At 51.6% G+C, this 23,903-nt stretch overlaps 1 protein-coding gene across 1 annotated transcript in view; it reads left to right on the forward strand.

Annotated features, from left to right (window-relative positions):
• Positions 1-23,903, forward strand: part of TGM3 (transglutaminase 3) — a 38,639-nt gene that overhangs the window by 5,660 nt on the left and 9,076 nt on the right. The window contains exons 2-9 of the mRNA XM_049649817.1: positions 5,300-5,557; positions 5,905-6,147; positions 6,777-6,895; positions 8,167-8,295; positions 11,001-11,178; positions 11,269-11,404; positions 20,939-21,042; positions 22,181-22,426. Coding sequence (XP_049505774.1) covers positions 5,300-5,557; positions 5,905-6,147; positions 6,777-6,895; positions 8,167-8,295; positions 11,001-11,178; positions 11,269-11,404; positions 20,939-21,042; positions 22,181-22,426 — 1,413 coding nt within the window. The remainder of the gene's footprint in view (positions 1-5,299; positions 5,558-5,904; positions 6,148-6,776; positions 6,896-8,166; positions 8,296-11,000; positions 11,179-11,268; positions 11,405-20,938; positions 21,043-22,180; positions 22,427-23,903) is intronic.

Below are 23,903 nucleotides of genomic sequence, written 5' to 3' on the forward strand. Positions count from 1 at the left end.
TTCTTTCTTCCTTCCTTTCTTTTCTTTCTTTCTTTTCTTCCTTCCTTTCTTTTCTTTTCTTTCTTTCTTTCTTTCTTCCTTCCTCCCTTCCTTCCTTTCTTTTCTTTCTTTCTTTCTTTCTTTCTTTTCCTTCATTCCTTCCTTCCTACCTTCCTTCCTTCCTTTGAGAGAGAGAGAGAGAGAGAGAGCATGAGTGAGTGGGGTAGGAGCAGAGAGAGAGAGAATCCCAACCAGGCTCCACTCAGCTCAGAGCCTGACTCAGGGCTCAAACTCATGAACTGTGAGATCATGACCTGCGCCAAAATCAAGAGGTGAACACTTAACCAACTGAGCCACCCAGGCACCCCATACTCTGGAAAATGTATTTCTTAATGTGGTCTCTAACAAAATGCTTGAAGACACTCAGCTAGACAGTTTTTAGTTTATCTATCACCCTAATTAGGTCTAGAAATCTGTAAGATAAAAATCTGTCTTGTCTAGAGACAGGACCTGGGCAGGTGGGGAAGACCTAACCACTTGAGTATCAATTATGTCATGTTGGATCACCTACCAGCAATTGCATGGTGTGGCCCCCCCCCAGGAATAGGAAGCAAGAACCCCAGCCACACAGCTGGCAACCTCTGTCTGCTGCTGTCCTGTCTGCGGTGGGTGATTCAATTACAGAGCCAGGCTGATAAAGATGGAGACAGCTGACTAGTAGCACAGTCTGGAATCTGTTCTGTGCTTCTCATGCTATCCCTGCCAAAGGTAGACCACAGAATAAGTGGGTGGGAGTTACATTTCGGGTGTATGCGATTAGGTTTGGTAATGAATAACACCGAGTTCCCAAGGAGCAATGGCTTAGAGACACAAGACAGGAGTTTACTTCTTCCTTCAACAATTGATCTTGATGTAGGCAGTTCTGGGTGCAGAAGGCAGGCGCAGGGATCCCCGGGGGCCCGGGCTCTGGAGGTAAGCAGATTAAGGGCATTTGTCAACTATTTTTATTTGTTTTCATTTTTTTAGTTGATTTCTTTATTTTGAGAGAGAGAGAGAGAGAGCGAGCATGCAAGTGAGGAAGGGGCAGAGAGAGAGAGAGAGAAGGAGGGAGAGAGAGAGAGGATCCCAAGCAGGCTCCACACCACCAGTGCAGAGCCCAACGCGGGGCTCCAACTCACGAACTGCGAGATCCTGACCTGAGCCAGAATCAGACGTTTCACCGACTGAGCCACCCGGGGTTGCCCCTGCCAACTGCTTTTAAAAAGAGGTTTCCTCAAAGGAACTGAAAACAGGTATTCAAACAAATGCTTGCATATGAACGTTCATAGCAGCACTATCCAGAAGAGCCAAAAGGCAGAAAGAACCCAAATGTCCCTCAACTGATGAGCGGCTGAACGAAATATGGTATAGCCATATCATGCAGCCAGAGGCAGGAATGAACTCCCCCAAAATGCCATCACATGGCTGAACCTTGAAAACGTAATGCTAAGCGAAAGAAACCAACCCTAAAGACCACCTATCTGTGTGGTTCCTTTTATACGAAATGTCCAGAAGAGGCCAGTCCATGGGGAACAGAAAGCAGGTTAGTGGTCGCCAAGGGGGAATGGGGATTGATGAGTGGTTCTGAAACCGGATAGTGGTGATGGTTTCACAACATGGTGAACGTACTAAGCGCCTCCGAAGCGTCCACTTTAAAACGGCTAAAGTGGCCAATTTCATGTTCTGTGAATTTTAGCTCAATGAAAAAAAAAAAAAAAAAAAAAAGAGGTGTCCTGGCAGTTAACGTATAGAGCTTCTGCCTACGGGTCATTGGCCAGAATTCATTTACGTGACTACTCTTCCCCATCCCCGCCCCCGTCCCCGGCTGCAGGGGGGCCCAGGAAATGTAGTGCCCAGTTATATGGGGGATTTAATTACCAAGAAAGAAGGGGCGAGGAAATATCGGGAGGGACACTTAGCAGTCTCTGCCCCATTGGGACTGCTGGTGGCAATGCTATTCTCAGGAGAAGGAACTGGAGTCGTGGCCCCAGGCCTGACACGAGAGGCGAGCAGAACTCAGGGAGGTGGGATGGGACCAGGAGAACACGGGAATGAGAATCCAGAGTGTCCCATTGTGGGCAAGCCACCTTCCGGGCCTCCCTGTGCTCGCATCCGGAATAAGGACGTGAGCACATGATCCGTCTCCAAGGTTCCTTTCCCTCTGATGTTTTTTTAAGAGTGTGTGTTAATGAGTCCACTGTCAGAGTCACATCACACAACTCTCCCTTCCTCCCTTTGTTCTGTCCAGACTGGTGCAGAAAACTGCCCTGAGGCTCGTAAACCTGAGAAGAACCTTACATGGTTGTGTCCCTTCCCCGCTCCCTGCCCTTCCCCTCCCTTCCACTCTGGCAGAGGGGGCTGTGATTAGGGGGACATGAAGGGGTGGAGGGGGGAGGGAAATGAGGAAATCCACAGATAGGGTGACCAGATCCTCGATTTGGGGGCTGGCAGAGCCAGTCCTAGGGTTCAGAGGCAGGACAGTGACTGCAGGTGGCAGCCAGTGGAAGGAGAAAGTTTCCAGAAACCACACCGGAGGCTTCACGAGCAGGCACTCGAGCTGCCCTGTCCACTCCGGGCGGCAGGGACAGGCTGCTCCCGTTTTATGCAACCCCCCCCCGCCCCCCCCCCCCCCCCCCGTGCAGAGCGAATGCTATTTGGGAACACATTTCCCTTCCCTGCCCTGCTCACTCTCTCTTCTTTGTCGGAATGAACATGCCCATGGGGAGGAAAACGCATGGTGAGGTCCACTCACCCCCTGGGTAACTTGGAAACTGAAGGTCCTGCACGGGTCCCCCTTCCAGGCAGGGACCCAGGGGCTGCTGGCAACAGGACGGTGCCAGTAAGACCTGAGTTCAGAACCTGGCTCTGCCAGTTGCTAGGCCTACGGACCCCAACTCAGAAGTTTATCCCCCTGAGCGTCAGTTTCCAATGCGTATGAGGATTCCACCCACGATGTCGGCCATGTGCTCTGTGTATTGTTAACAGCAGTTGGCGTATGCAGGAGACCGAGGCCACATGTGAGCCCCGCTCTCCTCACCTCCCCGCTCAGAGAGGCCCCGGTGCATCCCGCAGGCACCCTGCTGCGGAGTTTGGCTCCTTCGTGCCGGGGCTCACGCTTGGTGTTGGGAGATGCAGAGAAGGACACGGGGGGTTAAACCCTGAGCTGGTGGCAAGATCCCTCCCTGGACCCGCTGTCTTTGGCTCACACCAGCCCGGACAGCCTGCATTTCACTTGGGAGTGTCTTTGATGAGCCTGTACCCATCTCTCCAGCTGCTTGGGCCGGAGCCCCTGGCCCCAGGCCTGCCTCGGAGGCCCACCCTCTCCCGCCCCCCCTTCCTCTTGTGCGCAGCGCCTCTGCGCTAGCCAAATGACACCCCTGCTTGCCCTGCCTTCGGATTCCCTTCCCCACCTTCTGGAATCCCTTCACATCGAACAAAACTCTCTCCAAGACCTGGCACTTCCAACGAAGGCTTTTCTGATCTCTACGACCGGAAGTGGTTCTTTTCTGCCTGCCTCTCCTAGCCACCTTTTATCGGGGGAGAGTGGACTCACCCCCTTCCCATCATCCAGTCCCACTTGGGCTTGTCTTACCCATGGCTGAAGCTCTTGGAGGGTTAAAACTGCTTTTCATACATGTTTACACCCCCGGCGTCGTGCTTAATGTAATGTCCTGCAAATACTAGGTACTCTAGATGTGTTTAGTGAGTGGATGCCCCCTACGCACCTTTCCTTATGGACTAAATTTTGAGCTGTAGTCATCATGGCCATTGCGTGACTAGTTTTTTTATTTGTTCAGTTATTCCTTCATCCATTGGTTTATCTACTTGTCCTAACACCACCAAGCAAGGCGCCAGGCATCAGAACGGGAAGATCAAGAAGGCACATTCTAGGTGGCTCAGCTGGTCAAGCATCTGACTTCAGCACAGGTCACGATCTCACGGGTTCTTGGGTTCGAGCCCCGAGTCAGGCTCTGCGCCGACAGCTCGGAGCTGGGAGCCTGCTTCGGATCCTGGGTCTCCCTCTCTCTCTGCCTCTCCCCTGCTCACGAGCTCTCTCTCTCTCAACAATAAATAAACATTAAAAAAAAAAAAAGAAGACATATTCTGATGGAGAGAGACAGACACATATAAAAAAAAAAAAATAGTTGTGCCTGGCACGTCTATGGGAATGCGTCACCACACTCCCATCATAAAGCCAGAAAAACGGTTTGGTTTGCAGAGGAATGGATCACAAAACATCTCAAATTCTTGCTTGAAGGAATAAACTTTCTCAGAAGGTTTATGCAGGTGACACTCCTTGTACATCATGGCGTGGGTCATAAACCCTCCTCAGTTTAGTTCCACAATCACATAAGAAGGGTTTTGGGGGCGCCTGGGTGGCTCAGTCGGTCGGGCATCCGACCTCGGTTCAGGTCATGATCTCGCGGTCCGTGGGTTCAAGCCCCGCATCGGGCTCTGTGCTGACAGCTCAGAGCCTGGAGGCTGCTTCAGATTCTGTGTCCCCCCTCTATCTCTGCCCCTCCCCTGCTCATCCACTCTGTCTCGTTCTCTCTCTCAAAGATAAATAAACATTAAAAACAATTTTTTTTAAAAAAAAGAAGGCGTCCGAGATGTTTGCCCTCAGCATCTTATCCAGAGAACTCCTGGAGCTTTGACTTGTTGCTATCTACCACTGTTTTTGGTGAGCATTTGAAAGTCCCCTCCGGACCAGTGATCGCCCCATCTCTAGGCCTAGAAGTACTCCTTAGAGCACTAAGGAGTCCTGCTGTCCTCCTCAGCCAGCAGCAGAGACCCAGGCCGACATCCGGGTGCTGCACATCTAGGGAAAGCAAGAAATACACGGGTCAGTATTTGCTGGATGTGGCACTTGGTATCTGGGAAGGCGCGAAGGGGAAAAAAGCAAAGTGAGGCAAACCAGCGTGGCGGATTTGAGAGACAGCGCCCCCTCCCGGTCCTGCGTGAGCCCCCCCACCCCCAAAGCAATGACGCTCCCGCGACACAGAGTGTGATTACCCAGGGCTGGTTACCTGGTTCTCCTGGCTGGTTGGGTGAAGCTATGCTGAACGCATGGCCTATTCTTTCAGGGTCGAGTGACAGTTGATCGAGTGCAAGAGAGGATATTCTCAAGCCGTGTGGGTAGTGTGTGCAGAGAGGCTCAGCTGCCTGAAGGGACCGAACGGGGAAAAGGGTGTGAAGGGCTCACCTTGCTCCATCAAGGTCTTTGAATTTTAATGGGGTGCTTCCTAGAAGTTGGACTCTTCCCCAACCGGTCACCCAAAAGCTTGTCCTTGTGGTAACGTACGCCTTTCCCCACCCCACCTTCCCTCGCCTTCCAGGACCTTAGGTCCCCTCTTCTGTCTTCCAGCTTTAGAACCCCAGAGTATCAACTGGCAGGTGACCTCCAACCGGCAGGCACATCGCACAGACAGGTTCTCCGGCCAGCAGCTCACCGTGCGCAGAGGCCAACCTTTCAGCTTCTCTATGAACTTGAACCGAAGTCTTGACAGTGGAGACAGTCTGGGCTTCATAGCCTCCACAGGTACCTGCTCCCCGCTCCCACACACAGGTCTAGAACGGCCCTTGGGGCTGTGCTTCCAAGGGTTCGGTGGTGTCACAATGGGCCACTAGGCTCTGGGTCCTAACCCCGCTCTGCCATTGATACTTGGTGTGACCTTGGGCAAGCCTCTGCTGGTCTTTGAGCCCAAGAGTCCTATTCTTCAAATCAGGAGAGATTTGGCCTACCTGCTCTCTGTCGCTGCTTTCAGGGCTCTTCCGTGGTGCTTTGGGGGATGACGTCCCCCTCCAAAGCACCCCTGTGGTTAGGTTGGAATCTGATCGCTCCCCACTGTCTGGCCAGCTGTTTTCATTGCCCTCTGTCTTCTACAGGGCCTTACCCCTCAGAGTCGGCCAGGACAAAGGCTGTGTTTCCGCTCTCCAGTGGGATAAGTCGTGGTGGCTGGAGCGCACAGCTCGTGTCCAACAAGGACAATGTTCTGACCATCTCCATCTCTAGTCCTGCCAATGCGCCCATCGGATGGTACACGCTGAGCACCCAGATCTCCTCCCAGGGCAATGACTTCGTTCAGAAACTTGGGACGTTCATACTGCTCTTTAACCCCTGGGTGCAAGGTAGGCATCCAACCAGCCACACGCCTAGCCATCAGCTAAGCAACACCGATGGAAAGGAGATGGGGGGATGATTTTTATAGGCTCAAGTTTGAGTAGCAGGAGTGCGTGGGATATGGAAATAGCATAGAAGCCAGAAGTCAGAAGTCACGGATTTTCATCCCAACTCTACCACCTAATCAGCTCTGTAAGTCTGGGCAGTGGCTCTATCCTTCTGAGCCTCAAATTCCTTACCATTACGTGGAAATCCTGCTGTCGCCTCCGGGGCTACTGTGGGGACCCCATGAGCTTTTACAAAGCACGTCACGTGGTGTAACTATAAAAAAACAATGACCACAGTATAATTCTACAGCATGGAGGCCGCTTCTTGCCCGAAGGAGCAAGTATCTCCCTCCTAGGGTCTCATTTTCTGCCCTCCAGGTCATTTCAGGTTCTCTTACAAGCTTATAGTTCCCACAATATGAGTTGGAAACATTAGAGCTCACAGGCTTCGTTCCTCAGTGGAGGTTGGGGGACGGGCTGCAGGTGTGGCCTGCTCCAGCCACCAGGCCGGCCCTCAGGAATGGGAGAACGGGTCTCCATAGTCCTCTGTAGGAGTCTAGTGCCTGGGATCTGACTTTTGTATCAAACAGAGGATGGTGTCTTTATGAGCAACCACGCGGAGAGAGAGGAGTACGTTCAGGAAGATGCCGGCATCATCTATGTGGGGAGCACAAATCGAATGGGCATGGTCGGCTGGAACTTCGGGCAGGTAAAAGGGTCTTAAGAAGCTCTGTGGCAGTCCCAGCGGAGAGGCAGAAGTTCCCAAACCTGCCTACCTGCCTGCCCTTCTAGTCATACATGTACTCGTTCAGAAGACATTTATTGACCAGCCGCTGTGTGCCAGGCCCCAGCCGCACACTCGAGACACGGAAGGTGGAGAAAAGCACATTATCTGCCTCTCTGAGGGGGACACAGTCTAGGGGGGCAAAACGAATATACAGCTAAATCAATACATTGAGGAATTCTTGGTGTCATGACAGACGAATGAGGATAAGACCTAGGAGAGACGCTCGGGTTAACCACACACTTTCTGTTAATCGTAATTCTGCGTAAGAATATGACGAAACTTCCCTAGTGTGAGCATTTGGCCTCTCAAAGCCGTAGCCTCTTGGTCCTTCGTTACTGTGACGACCCCCCCCCCCCCCGACCCCCCCCAGTCTGAGTCCACAGAGTTCTCAGCTGTGCTCAGCCTAGTTAGATGTTGGCCCTTTGGGTCGAATTGCATTGGAAGGAAGACAAAAGGGGGGAAAAATGTATAAGGGCATACAGTGCACCCAGGGGTGGAAGGCAGGCTGATTTTGACGGCATGGTCTGGAAAAACCTCTCTGAGGAAGGAACTTTTAATCAGAAACCTGAGAAAGGGAAGGGAGCCAGATAGATATCTTGGAGAAACACATCAGAGGCAAAAGAACAGCACACACAAAGCGCCTAAGGCAGGAGAGAGCGTGGCCTTCTCTGTTTGAGAAGCAGTGACAACAAATAAGTCTTATTTGGGGAACACGGCTTCAAAATCTTTTAGTGAGATATTTTATCTTTATAACTAGTTCCCCGGAGTCTAAAGACTATGCTCAAAATCATAGTCAGGGCCAGATGGAAACTTTGGGATGAGCTTGGCCCCATCCCCTGTCGTACAGATGGGGAAATCGAGGCCCAGGCAGGCTAAGTGATTTGCTCCCCGGGCCATGACAGTGAGGGGGTCTCGTCCCCTCTCGAGACCTCGGCACGGGACCTTGTGCATGGCGAGGGCTCCGGACGAGTTTGCAGGCTGGCAGGCAGGCTGGCAGGTGCATGGGTGAAGCGCGGCAACCGCTGGGCTGGGCGAGGTGGCTGCTCCTAGAGAGCTCCGTGTCCCAGAGGCCACGGAGCGAAAGGGCCCAAGTCATTCCTGTGGTTCCCACCGGTATGTAGCTCCTGTACCCTTCAATAGTGAACGCTGCTTGTCATTTGTCTCATCGTAATGGATGGTCCCATTTGGAACAGTTTGAAGAAGGCATCCTGGACATTTGCCTCTCAATCCTGGATCACAGCCTGAATTTCCGTCGGGACCCTGCTACCGATGTGGCCCGCAGAAGCGACCCCAAATACGTCGGCCGAGTGCTGAGTGCCATGGTGAGTGACAGGAGAACCATAATAACTCGTGGCTCCCATAGATCAAACCCAACTATGGGTTAGGCACCTGCGTCCTTTACACCTGTCATTGAAGACTCACAAAATCTAGTTGGTGGCTATAACCACCCCATTTGGCACATATGGAGGTGAGGCTCCTCTAAATTAAAGACACATGGTGAGTGAATGGCAGAGGCAGAAACTGGCCGGGCCCCAAGGCCCTTTCCGTTGTATCCTGAAGCCTTTCTCAGAAGATAAGGGCACTTGCCCTTTTGCCGTCCCCCACGCTAAGTAGGGTGCACAACTGAAACTTTGCTCCATCACCGGACCCCCTAGGGGGGAAAAGGTGAGTTCCCAAGTGAGCCCGGGGTATCAACCCGCCTCTGCTGTGCTCCATCCCGTGCAGCAGAGTGCTCAAATGTCAGACTGGAAAGGCAGCAGGCCCACCGGCTCTTTATCTAGATGGGGAAACCCAAGTGGGAACCGAAGTGGGAACCCATGGGGGAACCGAAGTGACTTGCTCACAGCACACAGCCTGAGTCAAACCAGAGCAAGTCTGCAAGCTGCCTGCACGGCCTCTGGCATTCACTCAGTTCTTCCACGTGGAAGACCTGTGCCCCCTCCCCAAACACACACACACACACACACACACACAGGCTGGATCCTGGAGGACTCTCTCTCTCTCAGGTACTGGCTGTGTAGAGAAAGCCTCCATTAGAAAGGGTCCAAACATGGAGTCAATCTGCTCAAAAGTTACCAGTTAAAAAGCTGAAAGTTGGGGCGCCTGGGTGGCATCCGACTTCGGCTCAGGTCACGATCTCACGGTTCGTGAGTTCGAGCCCCATGTCGGGCGTGGTGCTCACAGCTCGGAGCCTGGAGCCTGCTTCAGATGCTGTGTCTCCCTCTCTCTCTCTCTCTCTTTCTCAAAAATAAACATTAAAATTTTTTTTTTTTAAAAAGCTGAAAGCTAAAGAGTTCTTGAACGTTAATCCTCTGAAACTAATTGCCCAGAAGGTGTCCCCCTTTCTGGTTGTTGTTAATGGACGAGGCATTCCTGGTCTCTACTTTTGAGTTGGAGCCTGAGTTAATGAGCTCGTTACGTTGTTAGAAATTGGAACCATCTTCTGACTGCTTACTAACCAAAGGGCTTCCTGCAAGGGCATGGAGTCTAAAACGGAGCCTTGCAGGAAAGGAGAGGGGAGGCCCAGGGAGTATGGAGGCGGTGGGCTAGAACCAGGGAAGTGGGGCCTGGGCTGAGCTTTGAAAACCAAGTGGCCCAGGAGGGGTGGGACGGAGCTGAGGCCCAGGTTAAGGGAGGCTGAGTCTCACAGGCCCAGGAGAGGGTGGGTGAGGCCAGCCGGCTCTGGCAGCTGCTGACTCACTCTGACCCTGGGGACAAAGCACCGTATCTCAGTGCCAAGTTCCTCAGCTGCACCTCCCTGCCACTCTCTCCAGACCTCCTGGTCGGGCTGGGCTTTGAGCTAATTATGGCCTGCGCAGTGCTTTGAGATGCTCTGTTTTCAGCTGGAGATGACCCTGCTGATTACCACTCCGGTGGCTGTGGCGGGGGTACCTGTGACTCAGGAGATGGGCTGGGCTGTGCAATCTTCCATCTTGGAGGAGGCCCGTCTTGCCTGATTCCACGATTATAGCCCAGGCCTTCCCGGAAGCTGGGCAGAAGAGCACATCCCTCATACGGAGGGGCTGCGGGAGGCTGGGTGAAGATCCTTCTGGGTCCAGACTATCTGTTCTCACTGGTCTTGCCACTCGCAGAGCCCCACAAAGAAAGGGAGCAGACCTCGCAGCCTCGATGGTTGGGTTAAATGCCTGTCAAAATTTCCTAAACTTCGAACACTTGGGCCGCTGGAAGTCATTTGTTTCTAACTTTCCCTGTAGGGGAAGGAAGGTGAAGAACCAAGGCCCAGAGAGGTTGAATGGCCTGCCCCTAGTCACCCAGCTGACAAGTGGCAAAGTTGGCCTTATAACTTGGTTTCTCCTTTCTTTCTCTTTTTTGTGTCATGGAAAAGCCCAGACCTTCGCAAAAGTAGAGGAAAGAGTAAACTGAACTCCCGTGGACCCACCCCCAGCTTCAGTAGTTACTTTACCCAAGGCCAGTCTTGTGTCACTCTGACCCCCTCCTTTACAGATTGTTTGAGGACATCATTTCATTCGTAAAGACTTCAATATGTGTCTCTAAAAGACAATGGAACTCCGGTCTCTTGATTCCTAATCGGGTGCCCTGTTCACATTGCATCTTGCTTGTTACTTCCCCAAGAATCACGTCTTAAGTTGAATGAATGAATGAATGAAGTGAATGAATGAAAAGCAATATTCCATCTTTATGCGTTCCAAGAAGAAGTTGGCTGCTTCATAGACTTCCAAGTCAGACATCAACGACAGTCCCTGAGTTCTGGCAGGCTGGGGTACTGACTCTGCCTTGCCACTGAAAAGCCGTGGAGCCTCAGTTGGCCATGTGAGTCCACTCACAGGATTGATAGATGGGTCATGGGCCATCGATCATGGCCCAAAGCACTTTTAAATTGCTAAACCGTTCCGTGCCCCTAGAGGATCGCTATTACAATGATCATCCCCAAATCAGCCAGAAAGACACAGAGAAACCACTTGACCATCTCCCCGGTTTCCTTCCTCATCTCCCCGCCTTGTCCCCTGAACTCTATGCTGATTCATGTGGGTTTTTTCCTGCCCAGGTCAACGGCAATGATGACAACGGTGTGATCTCTGGGAATTGGAGCGGCAGCTACACGGGTGGCCGGGACCCACGGAACTGGAATGGCAGCGTGGAGATCCTCAAGGAGTGGAAAAGGTCTGGCTTCAGGCCAGTCCGATATGGCCAGTGCTGGGTCTTTGCTGGGACCCTCAACACAGGTACTCTGCGTCGGTGGGCCGCAGTAGGGGGCCCCAGGAGGGTCATGTCCACAGCAGCCTGGGTCCTCATACAGCCCCCTTGACTTGCAGTGCTGCGGTCTTTTGGGATTCCCTCCCGGGTGGTCACCAACTTCAACTCGGCTCATGACACAGACCGAAACCTCAGTGTGGACGTGTACTATGACGCCTATGGGAGACCCATGGACAAGGGCAGTGATAGCGTGTGGTGAGTAGCTGACCCTTTCTGAGCATCAGCCCTGAGCAGCTTCTGGGACCCAGATCCCAACAGGAGCTGGGAGGCAAGTTAACGCATCGACACAAGCTTTAGAATGGAAACGTGGGCGGTGCTGATTAGACGTCTAGGAAGATCCAAAACACCCCTTCCCAGGGTCCTGGGAAGTCTGGCGGTCCACCCCCCTGCCTTCAGATGAAGGCTCTGATACCAGTGAAAGCCAATGGCTCACGGGCTGTGCGCAATCGCCCTGAATTTACAGGGCCCATTAGACCCTCTGTACTTCAGAACGGTAAATGCTGAAACTATTGATTTTCCGTTGATAAATATAAATTTACCTTATTTCAGGCGACTCGTGTGACTTAGGGGCTTTCTTAAAGGAAAGCAACACATTTTCTCTTACGCATATGTACTTTTCGTGTACCTGGATCAATACGATACAAAGCTAGTTTATTCTGGATTCCAGCTGAACATAAGAAGCTTGGTATGTAATTGAACATATACATTTCTAACCGTATATATGGCATGTGCACACACATACACATGTAATGTATAATAGATGGCCCCCAGAGGCAGGCTATATAAAACTTATAGACATAGACCTATGACTTCATACAGCAATATATATACATGCAATAAATATTATTACAGCTATCTGAGATTGTGCAGTAAGCCAAGTTATTACCAAATGGCAACTGAAAATAATTATGTCTATATCTGTACATACACGTAGATATCTCTGTGCCGATATATGCAAAGAACTACAGGCCTATGTCGATAATCTACCGTTTTAATCCATTTCAAAGGCTATCCCCCCCCCACACACACCATCCCTCACATGCATGCATATGGCTAGATAACCTGATGCCATCTATTTCCAGACGTTCAATTCTGAGACAGTCTTATAAAATATTCCCTGTTACTTAATATTCTCAGAAGAGGGAGGTCCAGCTTTTCTGAAATGCACTTAGTGTAACCGATTGAATGAGTCAAAGGGGACTAAATACTAATGGGAAAAGTTGTTCAGACAAATCAACAACAACCCCCACACCAACAATGGAACTGGGTGATATCAATATCCCCTCGCCTCGGAAGGAGAGTAAGGCTTATGTAGCTCACCCAAGGTCACGTGGATTCCAGGGAGTAATGAGGGAGAGAAAGCTCATTTCAGGATGTTCTTTCTTGATCTGTGCACGTACAACTTCCTCTCTAATGGCATTGCTGCTTTAGCAAGATTTTGTTTTCCAGCTTCTCGTAAGTGGGTACCTTTTCTTCTCCCTGGTCTCTTCTCCCTGGTTTTCTTCTCCTTTTTGTTGTTGTGTCCAAAATCCCACCGCAACCTGTTTTCATCGCTGGGGCAATGTCATTCCTGGCCTTGGTTTCCTTCACAAGAGTTGATGCTCGGCCCAATACCATTTGGGAGGGGAGGTCCCATTGGGCACAACCCTTCTGTGATTGTCCTACATGCTAGGAACCTCAGAGGGACCAGAGAGCTCGAGACTCGGTCCCTCTGCTGCTGTCAGAAGACAGGGAAGGGGCAAGCCATTAGTCAAGACCATTTAGCAACACAGGATGGTGTGTGGTATGCCAGGGAAACACATCAGACGGCAAGCACCGTGGGAGCTCGGGAAAGGAGGCCTCAAGGAAGGCTTCCTGAGAACAGAAATGTGGGGCCTTTAAGCTGAATTTGGAATTAGGATCCAGCTCTCTTGGTTACTGGTCCACACTACCACACCACATTAGCTTTATAATTCAGTCCAGATGCGACCATCTTAGGACAAGCATGGGCCCCTGGAGGCATTCCAGGGTGTCTCTGCTGTCTTTTTTGGGGGGGGGCCTTGTTGGAGGGTGTCAGGCCCCAAAAGCTCTGATTCTTGCTGGGGGTCTCCTCACCCCTCACCCCTCACCCTCTCACCCCCCACCAGCTTCTTCTGAAGTTTCCTCAGAGAGCAGTGGCAACCAGGGGTCCCTCCCCACCCCACTCCCTACCGGTTGCAGGTGGGGACTGGTTGATAGAAGGACAGGGAGGCCTGAGTCTTGGTTCCAGCCCCGCTAGCATCTTGCCCGAGGACTTTCGGTAAGCTACGTCATCTTTCTGGTTCCACGCTTATCCATCAGTGACATACGAGGGTTGGCTCCCTTAAGACTCTCACCGGCTTTCCTTGTTTCGATTCCCTGCAACTCCGGCTCACCCCACTTTTTGTCTCCCTTCCCAAGGGACTCGTGCTGTCCCTTCTGTGCAGATGCCACCCGGGGGGGGGGGGGGCGGCGGGGAGGGAGAGAAACCACAAGTCGTCCTCCGCCTGGAGGGACTTCGCTAACCTCTTAGTAGAAGGATAGTCTGGGTTTGGACAGAATAAACCTTGATCCGAATCTCTGCGGGTTGCAAATGTTGAAAGCCTGGAGAACCTTGCCCAGATCTGCCTCAGGTAATAAATAGAAGGTAGGGATCAAGTGAGGTGAAATGGCCAATAGTGCCTGATAATAACAGCAGCGACGAATAGCCTGTTGAGCAATCGCTGCTTACCGGACACTTCTCTCGGGGCCCACGCGGGGTCTTCAGGAACAATGAGGTAGGGCGGTATCGTCATCACCCCCTGTTCTGTAGTCAAGGAAACTGAGACACAGAGTCACCCCCCCCCCCAGGGCACATAACCAGCAAACGGTGGAGGTGGGATTCAGAACCCAGGCAACTTGGTACCAGAGACATGCCAGAGAACATTGTTATTATTCCTGATTAATGTTACCTTGAGCAATCGAACCCTGCTGACTCTGAGATTTTCCCGGTTTGGCTGGATGCCAAGCAGGGCTGCGGTGAGGTTGGGTGCCGTCCAACCCGTGCAGATGGAGGGGCCTGGTTCTTTGATTCACACTTCGGTGGCAGATGGCTCTTCTCTGGGAGACTGAACGCTCTCTCTCGGGGCACCTGGGTGACTCAGTCAGCTAAGTGTCTGACTCTCGATCTCGGCTCAGGTCAGGATCTCGCGGTTCGGTTGGTGAGATCGAGCCCTGAGTCCGGCTCGGCACTGATAACCAGGGGCCTGCTTGAGATTCTTTCCCTCTCTCTCTGCCCCTCTCCCGCTGGTGCACTGTCTCTCTCTCTCTCTCTCTCTCTCTCTCTCTCTCTCTCTCCCCCTCTCTCTCTCTGTCTCAAAATTAAAAACTAAACATCTTTTAAAAAGACTAAACGCTATCTCATGGGCTCAGTGAGGGGAAATGGCTTGCCCGAAGTCCAACTGTGAATTTGGGTCCAAGTGAGGGGTGGAACACAGATCCCTGTCAAAGGGACTCTCCCGAGTCAGAGAACCTTAGGAGACTGGAAGGATCTTGGGGAGGGACCTGCTGATTCCGTACATGAGAAAACAAAGGCCCGGAGAGAAGTAAGAGAGACATTCAGCCTCTCTAAATTAAAGTGTATGACTTTACATAGGTTCCTTAACTTTTTTGTGCCTCAGTTTCCCATCTGCCAAACGAAGGGCTAGGCCGGGGGACCTCAGCAATTTCTTCCAGATCTTTCTTCAAATCACATTAACTGCATCCAGTGGGGTAGGTTTTCTTCCAAGCCATGCTGCTCATGCCAGTGGTTCGGCTTAAGAGGGACAGGGTTCTGGAGTATTCGCTTCTCGAGAATCAGGCTCCTCTGGGGGTGGGGGCAGGGAGCTTAGTTTGAGATGCTTCTTTCATTCGGTTCCTTTCCGAGCCACTGTAGAGGAGGCCTGTGGGGCCTTGTTCTGTCACTGAACGCTAAGCAAAAGATTTGGAACAAGTACGGCCAAGGTTATCGTTCCCTTGACATCTCTGGCCTGTTTTCCTTATTTGCCTGACTCGATTCCCCAATGTCTGGAGTCACAGACCTGACTCTACTTGCAGACTTTATATAGCTCTGAGATAGAAGGCACGTGGGGCCCGCCCTGCCCGGTCACAGGGAGGTAGATTTGCCCAGTTCTGGGGCAGAGCTGTTGGCAACCACACCTCAGCCTGTTAGCTGGCTCGTGATGCAATCTCTCCATGGCTACCGGCCTCCACGAACACGCGGCCGCCCCAACGCGCCTCGCTCACACTTGCGGCGAGGAAACCAAGGCTCCCAGAATGGCCCGGGCCCCGGAAAACACGATGAAGTGCGTCCCCCGTGCCAGGCCCTGCCCGGGGCCCAGGGCCCCAAGAGGAGCGAGACGCAGGCACTGGGCCAGAGGAGCTCGCGGCTGCGTAAGGAGACTGGCAGGTGTGGAGGAGAAAAGCCCAAATAACCGCATCCTGAGTGAGATTCAGAGATAGCCCAGACGTGCGGCCGGCGCCGGCTCCCCGCATCAGGAAAAGACTTTTTGGAGGAGGTTGTGTCTGGACTGCTTTGAGGACAAATGGGAGTCTACCAGGGGAAGGGAGAGGGCTTTGGGGGTTCCTTTCTAGATGGGGTCTCCTGACCCCATGAATTCAGCAGAAGGAAGATGCCGTCTCTAAGGCAATGGTTTATAAACTTCCAAGATGATGTTAGAACCGACTTAGGTGGGGGGGTGGGGGTAGATAGGGGAATTTGCATCTTTTAGTAAACGCCTCAGGTAGTTCTAACACCTGCAGTGTGTCCTTTTCTTGAGCCCCACCCCCCTCCTCCTGAAACCCCTCGAGAGACAGGCACATGCATCCCAAATAATCGTGCGTAAAGTCCTGGCTTCCAAATGCGGGAGGGACCAGGATGTAATCTGTTTTCTGCTCTTAAATTCCCGCCCTGCAAATAAATATTAAAATCCAGCGACTTATCAATTTTTGATACAAACCCGCCCTTCCCCTAGGGTTCTCTGCCAGGAAGTAGACGAACGCGAAACTTGGTGTTCCTACTGCTTTCCCATCCCTGTCCCATCCCTTGATCACCTCACACCCCCTGCTTTCTCCCGGGCGAACTCTCACTGATCTTGGAGGGCCCGTTCCAAAAGACTTATGGATCTTGCTAGCAATCCTTTCTATGATGACCCTTTTCCCCCCCCAGTTACAGGCAGTTTCAGAATAAAGAAATGCAAGCCATCTGTAGTCCCATTGTTCACATACTTTGAGTAGTTGATCGTTTTCCAGCCCATCTTTCCTCCATCAGTTGTTTATGGAATTGGGATTATACATTTTACGAGGCAGGGTACAAGACAGAGCGTATCACAGATGCATCCTCCTTTTTTTCCACACCTGGAAACGAACCTCGCTGTTTTGTTTGTTTTCTATTTTATTTGTTTACATTTATTTACTTCTGATAGGAAGAGGGACACAGAGCACTAGTAGGGGAGGGGCAGAGAGAGAGGGAGACACAGAATCCGAAGCAGGCTCCAGGCTCCGAGCCGTCAGCACAGAGCCCAACACGGGGCTCGAACTCACGAACTGTGAGATCATGACCTGAGCCGAAGTCGGATGCTCAACCGCCGGAGCCACCCAGGCGCCCCCTGTTTGTTTGTTTTAAAGTCCTGGGCTTTCGCCCAAACATTACATGATGAGCATTTTCCCTGTCTTTAAATAATCTCCAAAATAAGGTTTTGAGTGTGTCAAATTCCACTGTATGGTTGAACCATTATTTCTTTTCCTACCTTTGCTATTACTATAATCCCTATTCCCTAGGTTACCTATCTATTTCCCTGTTATAAATAACACACTAATGGACGTTCTCAGATATAAATCTTGAGCACAATCTGTGATTAGTCCCGTAAGAAAGATTCCTAGACATGGCATGTCCTGGATTAAAGGGAAGGAACATTTTTAAGGCTTCTGACATCTACTACTGTGGCCTTCCAGAAAGATTGTGATGACCTATGGTCACTGCAGTCGTGAATAAGAGCGTTGTTTTTCTTCACTCGTATCCTTGCTTCGTATTATTCTTACTCATCTGTTTATTCACCTCTTATGGCCTTATCCCCTTCTGCCTTGTGTTGGAGCTGACTTTTTATATCTCCCCTCGTTCCTTGCAGGACTAGCACGGTCATGTGGCACCCCATAAGTACTGACGGGGTGCTTCTAACTCCTTCGGTAGCTGCCTAGCATACACAGATTTCCGTCTGGCCCCACAGGAAGCCTCTTCCAAACATGCAACATGAAAACAAATTTTTCCTGATTATAAAATAATAACAAAGAAGTACATAAGTAATGCGCAAAATTACTTCCCAAAGAAAAACACTAATAACATTTTGAGATGGATTCTCCCAGACCCTTTGTCCTGTCCACACATTAGATGGATGTGTGGTGGTTTTCATGACCCAAATAGGATCAAGTTAAACTATTTTATAATTTTTTATATCTTTCTATGTCAATCAATAAAAATTTAAATTTGTTTATGTTTTATTTTATGTTTGAGAGAGAGAGAGAGAGCTGGGGAGAAGCAGAGAGAGAGGGAGACGCAGAATCCAAAGCAGGGTCGAGGCTCTGAGCTGTCAGCACAGAGCCTGATGCAGGGCTCGAACCCACGGACCATGAGATCGTGACCTGAGCTGAAGTCAGGCACTTAACCGACTGAGCCACTCAGGTGCCCCTTTTTCTTTTTTCTTGGCTTTTCTTTTCTTCTCTTCTCTTCTCTTTTCTTTTCTCTTTCTTTTCTTTTTGTTGCATTTTCTTTTCTTAAAATTTTTTAATAAGTAAAAATTTAGAGAGACAGATAGGATCGTGTGGTGGTTAAAAATCAGGGACCATGCACCATTTCTTACTTGATATATTTTAGACGTCTTTCCACGTAAATGCTAGCTTGGTTTTGCTCATTCTTTTGGACGGTTTTCTGATATTCTGGTGCATGGCTGTGCCGCAACTTCTCTGGCAATTTCCCTCCTGACGAATTTCTCCTCCATTGTTTTTGCTATTGCAAACAATGCCACGGTGAGCGCCTTTCCACGTGTCCCTATGTGAGCCCGTGTGACTTATTTTATAGAAGAAATGCCTAGAAGTGGAATTACCAGCTCAGTGGGTATGCAGATTTTTAAAGGTTTTTCGTACCCATTACCCAATGGCCCTCCATACATGTCACCCCAATTTAAACTCCCACCAGTGAGCTCTGACAGTGCCTGTGTTCCTACATCTGGAAACAGGCATCACACAACCACATGCATCATCCTGGGCCTTTGTCTTTTTCCTTGCATGGGTGTGATGGTATCTCTTTGTCACTTTAATTTTCTTTCCATGGTCATGGGATTAAATGTATGCTAGGGTAATCATATGTTCAGTGATCGTTTGTATTTCTTTTTTTTTTTTAATATGTTTACTTGACAGTTTTTATTTTTTTTTTAATTTTTAAGTTTTTATTTTTTTATTTTTGAGAGAGAGCACATGAGCAGGGGAAGGTCGGGGGTGGGGGAGGGGACAGAGGATCTGAAGCGGGCTCTGCGAGGACAGCAGAGAGCCCGATGTGGGGCTCAAACTCACGAACTGAGATCATGTCCTGAGCTGAAACCGAGTTGGACGCTTAACCAACTGAGCCACCCAGGTGCCCTAATCATTTGTATTTCTTACCAAAATTGCCTGCTCATTGTCCTTTCTTGGTGTGTTTGACCCGTCCTCTTGTGTTTTTCTTACTGATTTATAAGTACTTTGTAATATTAATTATAGTAAATCTCTGTCTATGTATATGTTACGTATTTTTTCCCTATTTTATTGATCTTTTTTCAACCACTTTTCTCTTTCTTCTTCAGCTTGGACAATTTCCACTGGTCTATCTTCAAGTTTACAGAACTTTTCCTCTGTCCTCTCAATTCCACAAATAAGCTCACCCATTGAATGGCTTAATTTAAGATATTCGTCTTTTTTCCGTTGAGAATTTCCATTTGGTTCTTTTTTTTTTTTTCTTTCAAATAGTTTCTCTTGCTCGGCTAAAAGTTCTCTTTTCACTTGCTATTGCCATATTTCCCCGTATTTCACTGAGCCTCGTTCCGAGAGCTGCTTTAAAGTCCTTGTCCAATAATTCCCACATCTATATTGGTTTAAGGTTACTCTCTGTTGTTGCCTTTTCCCTTGAAGAATGGGTCATGTTTTTCTGGTTCTTCCTATGTTGAGTCATCTGGGACTGTAACCCCGGGCATTGAGATGTCTGGATTCTGTTATTTTATTTCAGCAGCCTGCCTGGGCTGGGTCCAAACTGCAAACCTCATCTCACCCTATGGGAGGAAACAACTCGAATCTCAGCTCACTTCTTTTATCTTTAGCCGACTGCTTGCTGTCTGCTGTATACATGCATGGGTCAGAGTCGCCCAGAGGCTTGGGCAGAGTTTATATACAAATCTGGGATTTTCTTTCTCTGACTCCTTCCCTCCAGGGCTTCCCCCTCACTGTCTAGTGGCCCTGGTTGACCCAGGCTGTTTCTTGGCTCCTCAGGTCAGAAACATGTGGGCTACCCGTTGAAGTTTTTACTGCCCCGCACCTCGCCCCAGATGTGGTCTGACTTAGGACAAAGTCACCAAAAGTCCAATTTGCCCCACGCTGGCTCCTTCCTCCAAGTTCAGACTCCTTTCCAAAATCCTTCTGTTTTGTTCACGCTCAGGTAGTTGTCTAGTTTTTTTGGTTTTTATTTTCTTTTTGTTTTTTTTTGGGGGGGGGGGCTTGTTTTGTTTTGCTTTCCTTTTCCGAGTTTATTGTTACCTGCGGAAGGGACCACGTACAAGGAGCTTCCTCTTCCATACGGGAAATGGAACTACACTTTGCTTGCTTGGCTGGTATATGCAAGTTTAATATCTTTGCCTAGTCAAATGTATCGATCTTTTTCCTTTATGGTTTCTGAGTGGGCACTCGGCTTCAAACTCTCTCCACCTCACGAGTATAAAACGCTGTGTTTCCAAGTCGAATGGAAGTTGGATTCGTGTCCGATGTGCAGTTTCTTCTAGTTGGATCAAAGCTGCCAAAGCCAAGGCTAATGTAGTTGCAGTGGGCGTAGAGAGGACAGGAGAGGGCAGAACCACCAGGTGGGATGACAGAGACATCGGCTAATTGGCTATCCCTGGAGACGCGACAGAGCCCCGCAGATTGGGAGACGAGGTGACGCGGTTGACGAAGAACATCTTTGCGCTGGCGTGTGTCATTCTTCAGCCAGACCTCAGCCCAGAAGCACGTGGCTCTTAGCCAGACCTGTCACTCTTGCTGCAGCCCCATTTATTTTCAGCTGGCGTGAGATACAGACGTGTTTCCCAGCAGGATGCGCAGGAAAAAAAGCTGTGTGGGTTTCCCTGCTTGGATGCTCGCTCCCACCTGGGGCCATTCAGCTCCTCAGAAAGGCAGTAGAGCATCGTGGTCGAGGACCCAGGTTTGGGGGTTAGGGGTGCCTGGATCCAAACTGTGACCGTACAGTTGGAAGCTGCTTAACTTCCCTGAGCCTCAGTTTCTCCTTCTTATGAGATCGGCATGAAGGCGCTGTTTCCTAGCACTGTGAGGACTTAGGTGCTCGGTGAGGTTTAGCACAGTAGCTGGCACAGGGGAAACTCGCTCGGTGACTAAGGGGCGCCGCACTGTCAGGCAGAGGTGTGGTATTTTGCCACCTCCTGCTTCGTGGCCTTTGGCCAGCTCTGCAATCTGTGGTTCTGTCCGCAGGAATTTCCACGTCTGGAACGAAGGCTGGTTTGTGCGGACTGACCTGGGCCCCTCGTACAGTGGATGGCAGGTCCTGGACGCCACCCCCCAGGAGAGGAGCCAAGGTAACCCTCCAGCAGCCCTGCTTACCGCCCCCTCCTCTGGGTTTCGCCCTATGTCCCGGCCTCTCAATTCTGTGCAGCAGTGGACGAGGCTCAGGAAAGCCACCCGAGGGCTCGATGGAAGGAAAGGAAGGCTCGATGTCAGGAAGGCTCGATGGAACGAAGACAAAATATTTTCAGCATAGATTTCCCATCCTAATTTTCCTTGGCTCAGGCTGCTACTTGGACGAGTGGCTTCGCCCACGCGACTGTTGTCACTGCTGTGGAGGTCCTGGCACGTGCCAGGCGACAAGGGGAAGACGCCACCCTCTGCCAACAGGGATTTCCCCACACTGCCTCGAGGAGCCTGTCCCTCCCAGCACAGAAACCTTCCGGTCCCCTGTTGCCCAGGGATTTCGCCCAGAGTCCCCCGCTCAGCTGGAGACCTCCGTGATCAGGGACCCCAGCACCTCTGTCCCCTCCACGGTGCCCCTCTGCCAAGCCAAGCTCTCCTCATGCAGGCTGGCCCCCTCCCTGTCCCGGTGCCCAGGGCTTCGGCTCCCACTTCTGGCCTCTCCCTTTGCGGCTTGGGCCCCAGACTCTCCAGGAAGTCTTCTTCTTCCCGCTTGTGACCCGCGGGCCGTGTGTCGCGGGCTACGTTCATGTTGAATGTCACATGAAACTGTATCCTGTGTATCCACATCTACACCTGTCTCTGCCTGTCTGATCCACCTCGGCCAAGTGCGGGAGGCGCGAGGGGACAGGCAGGGCTTGGGAGCTCAGAGGAGCAAGACCCCTGCGGGCTGGGTTTAGGGTATTCTTCTGGGAATAGGGGGTGAGGATTTGGGAAGGTAGAAAAGGGCACAAGACGGCAAGATTTTCCTCTTTAGGAGACAGCCCCCCAGGGTGGCCAGCGGGTTGCGGGACTGGCCAGTCTTCCAGAGAAGTGCCGTCTGAGCGGGGTGTCACCACGGCAGATAACAGCACCCCCGGGAGGGCCCGTGCCCAGGGCCAAAGGAGTGGGGCAGGCAGCCGGAGCCGAAGGAGTCTCAGGGGGTAGAGGCAGAGAAGCTGCGTCGCCGTGGGCGGCCTCCCCGGGGTGAGCTCTCGCCCGCCTGGCCTGGTTTTGGCACGCATCCAATCTCTACGCCTGGGCCACCAGGGGTGTTCCAGTGCGGCCCCGCTTCGGTGACCGCCGTGCGAGAGGGTGACGTGAACCTGGACTTCGACATGCCCTTCGTCTTCGCGGAGGTGAACGCCGACCGCATCACCTGGATCCACGACGTCCGCAACAACACCCAGAAGCAGAATTCCACGGACACCCGCAGCATCGGCAGGTACATCAGCACCAAGGCGGTGGGCAGCAACTCTCGCATGGACATCACGGAGAAGTACAAGTATCCAGAAGGTAGGAAGGGGGCACGGCCCCTGGGGGCTGCGCCGCCCAGGGCTGGGCGGTGGGAAGACGGCTTTGAGGGCGGAGGAGGGAGAGAATTCCTCCTCCTCCTCCTGTGCTCTCAGCCCGTTCGGCCTGAATGGGAGGACTGCTCCCTGGCGCCTAACGCCCAGTTCCTCCGACTGTTTCCAGTGGGGACGGAACCATCACAGGCAGACGCGGCGCCCGTGGAATGTTGCCGCGGGGCCTGGCAGCTGGCAGTGCGGCTCCTCTCCGGCCGGGTCCCTTTCCCACAACTGGGGTGACAGCCCTGCGATGGGACATCACGGGGAGAAACACGACTCCCGTGGGAGGCTGCCCGGGGGCTTTAGGAGAAATTGCTAGCCTAAAAGAAACACAGGCAGGAAACACTCTCCGGACTCCGAAATGGGCAAAGCCCCCGAGGATGTGGGTCCCTGCCTCGGTGCTCCCCTAAAGGGACCCAGAGCACGCCCTGGAGTGAAGCCCAAAACTCTCACAAATGCTGGCTGTTGATGTTGGCTGCAGCTCACAAAAGAGGAAAGCTGAGCACGGGAGACAGGGTCTGATTCCAAGTCTGGTGGTGGAGGGCAGGGAACCTGCCCGGGTAGTGGTATTTATGGGCATTTGGAAGCATAGGCCTAGGGTAATGAGATCGGTAGCCTCAGTTTGGTCCCCAAGCTGCCTCTGCAGGCCATCCCCAGGGCTGGGACCAGACAGCCCTTCTCTCAGTCAATAAACATGGACTGAGACCCAGCTGGTGCCCGCTGCGTGATCGGCTCCGGGGAGGCAATGAGCGACACAGTGGACGGGGGCCCTGCCCTCCCTGAGCTCACAGGCCATGGGGAAGGGAGATGTCGAAGAATTTTCAACACTGTCATGATGTAGAAACAAGGGTAGGGGCCGGGGGGCAGGAGGTCAGTTCCCGTCATACACCTATAACCAGGAGACCTCACGCAGGAGTCTTAGGATCTCCGATCCCTGGCTCCCTCCCCGGTAACATGAGAACAGCAATGCCTGTCTTCAGTAGGATTTAAATGAGCTTGTGCAGGGGCACCTGGGTGGCTCCGTCGGTTGAGCGCCCGACTTCGGCTCAGGTCACGATCTCGCGGTTTGTGAGTCCGAGCCCCGCGTCGGGCTCTGTGCTGACGGCTTGGAGCCCAGAGCCTGCTTCGGATTCTGTGTCTCCTCCTCTCTCTGCCCCTCCCCTGCTCATGCTCTGTCTCTCTGTCTCCCAATAATAAATAAACGTTAAAAAATAAATAAATGAGTAAATGAGCTTGTGCACAGGATGGGCCAAGAGCAGTGCCTGGCACAGTGAGGATGTATTAAATAGTGGTGATTTTTATCAACTTGGACTTCTGTCGCTGCACTGAAATGATGACCTCCCAAGGTGCCTTTTGAAATGTACTGCTTCCTTGGACATATGTCCTGTGGATTTCCTTACCTTGCTGTCACCCCTTGATTCTGC

This window comes from Panthera uncia, assembly GCF_023721935.1.
Source record: "Panthera uncia isolate 11264 chromosome A3 unlocalized genomic scaffold, Puncia_PCG_1.0 HiC_scaffold_11, whole genome shotgun sequence".
In the NCBI taxonomy this organism is placed as follows: domain Eukaryota; kingdom Metazoa; phylum Chordata; class Mammalia; order Carnivora; family Felidae; genus Panthera; species Panthera uncia.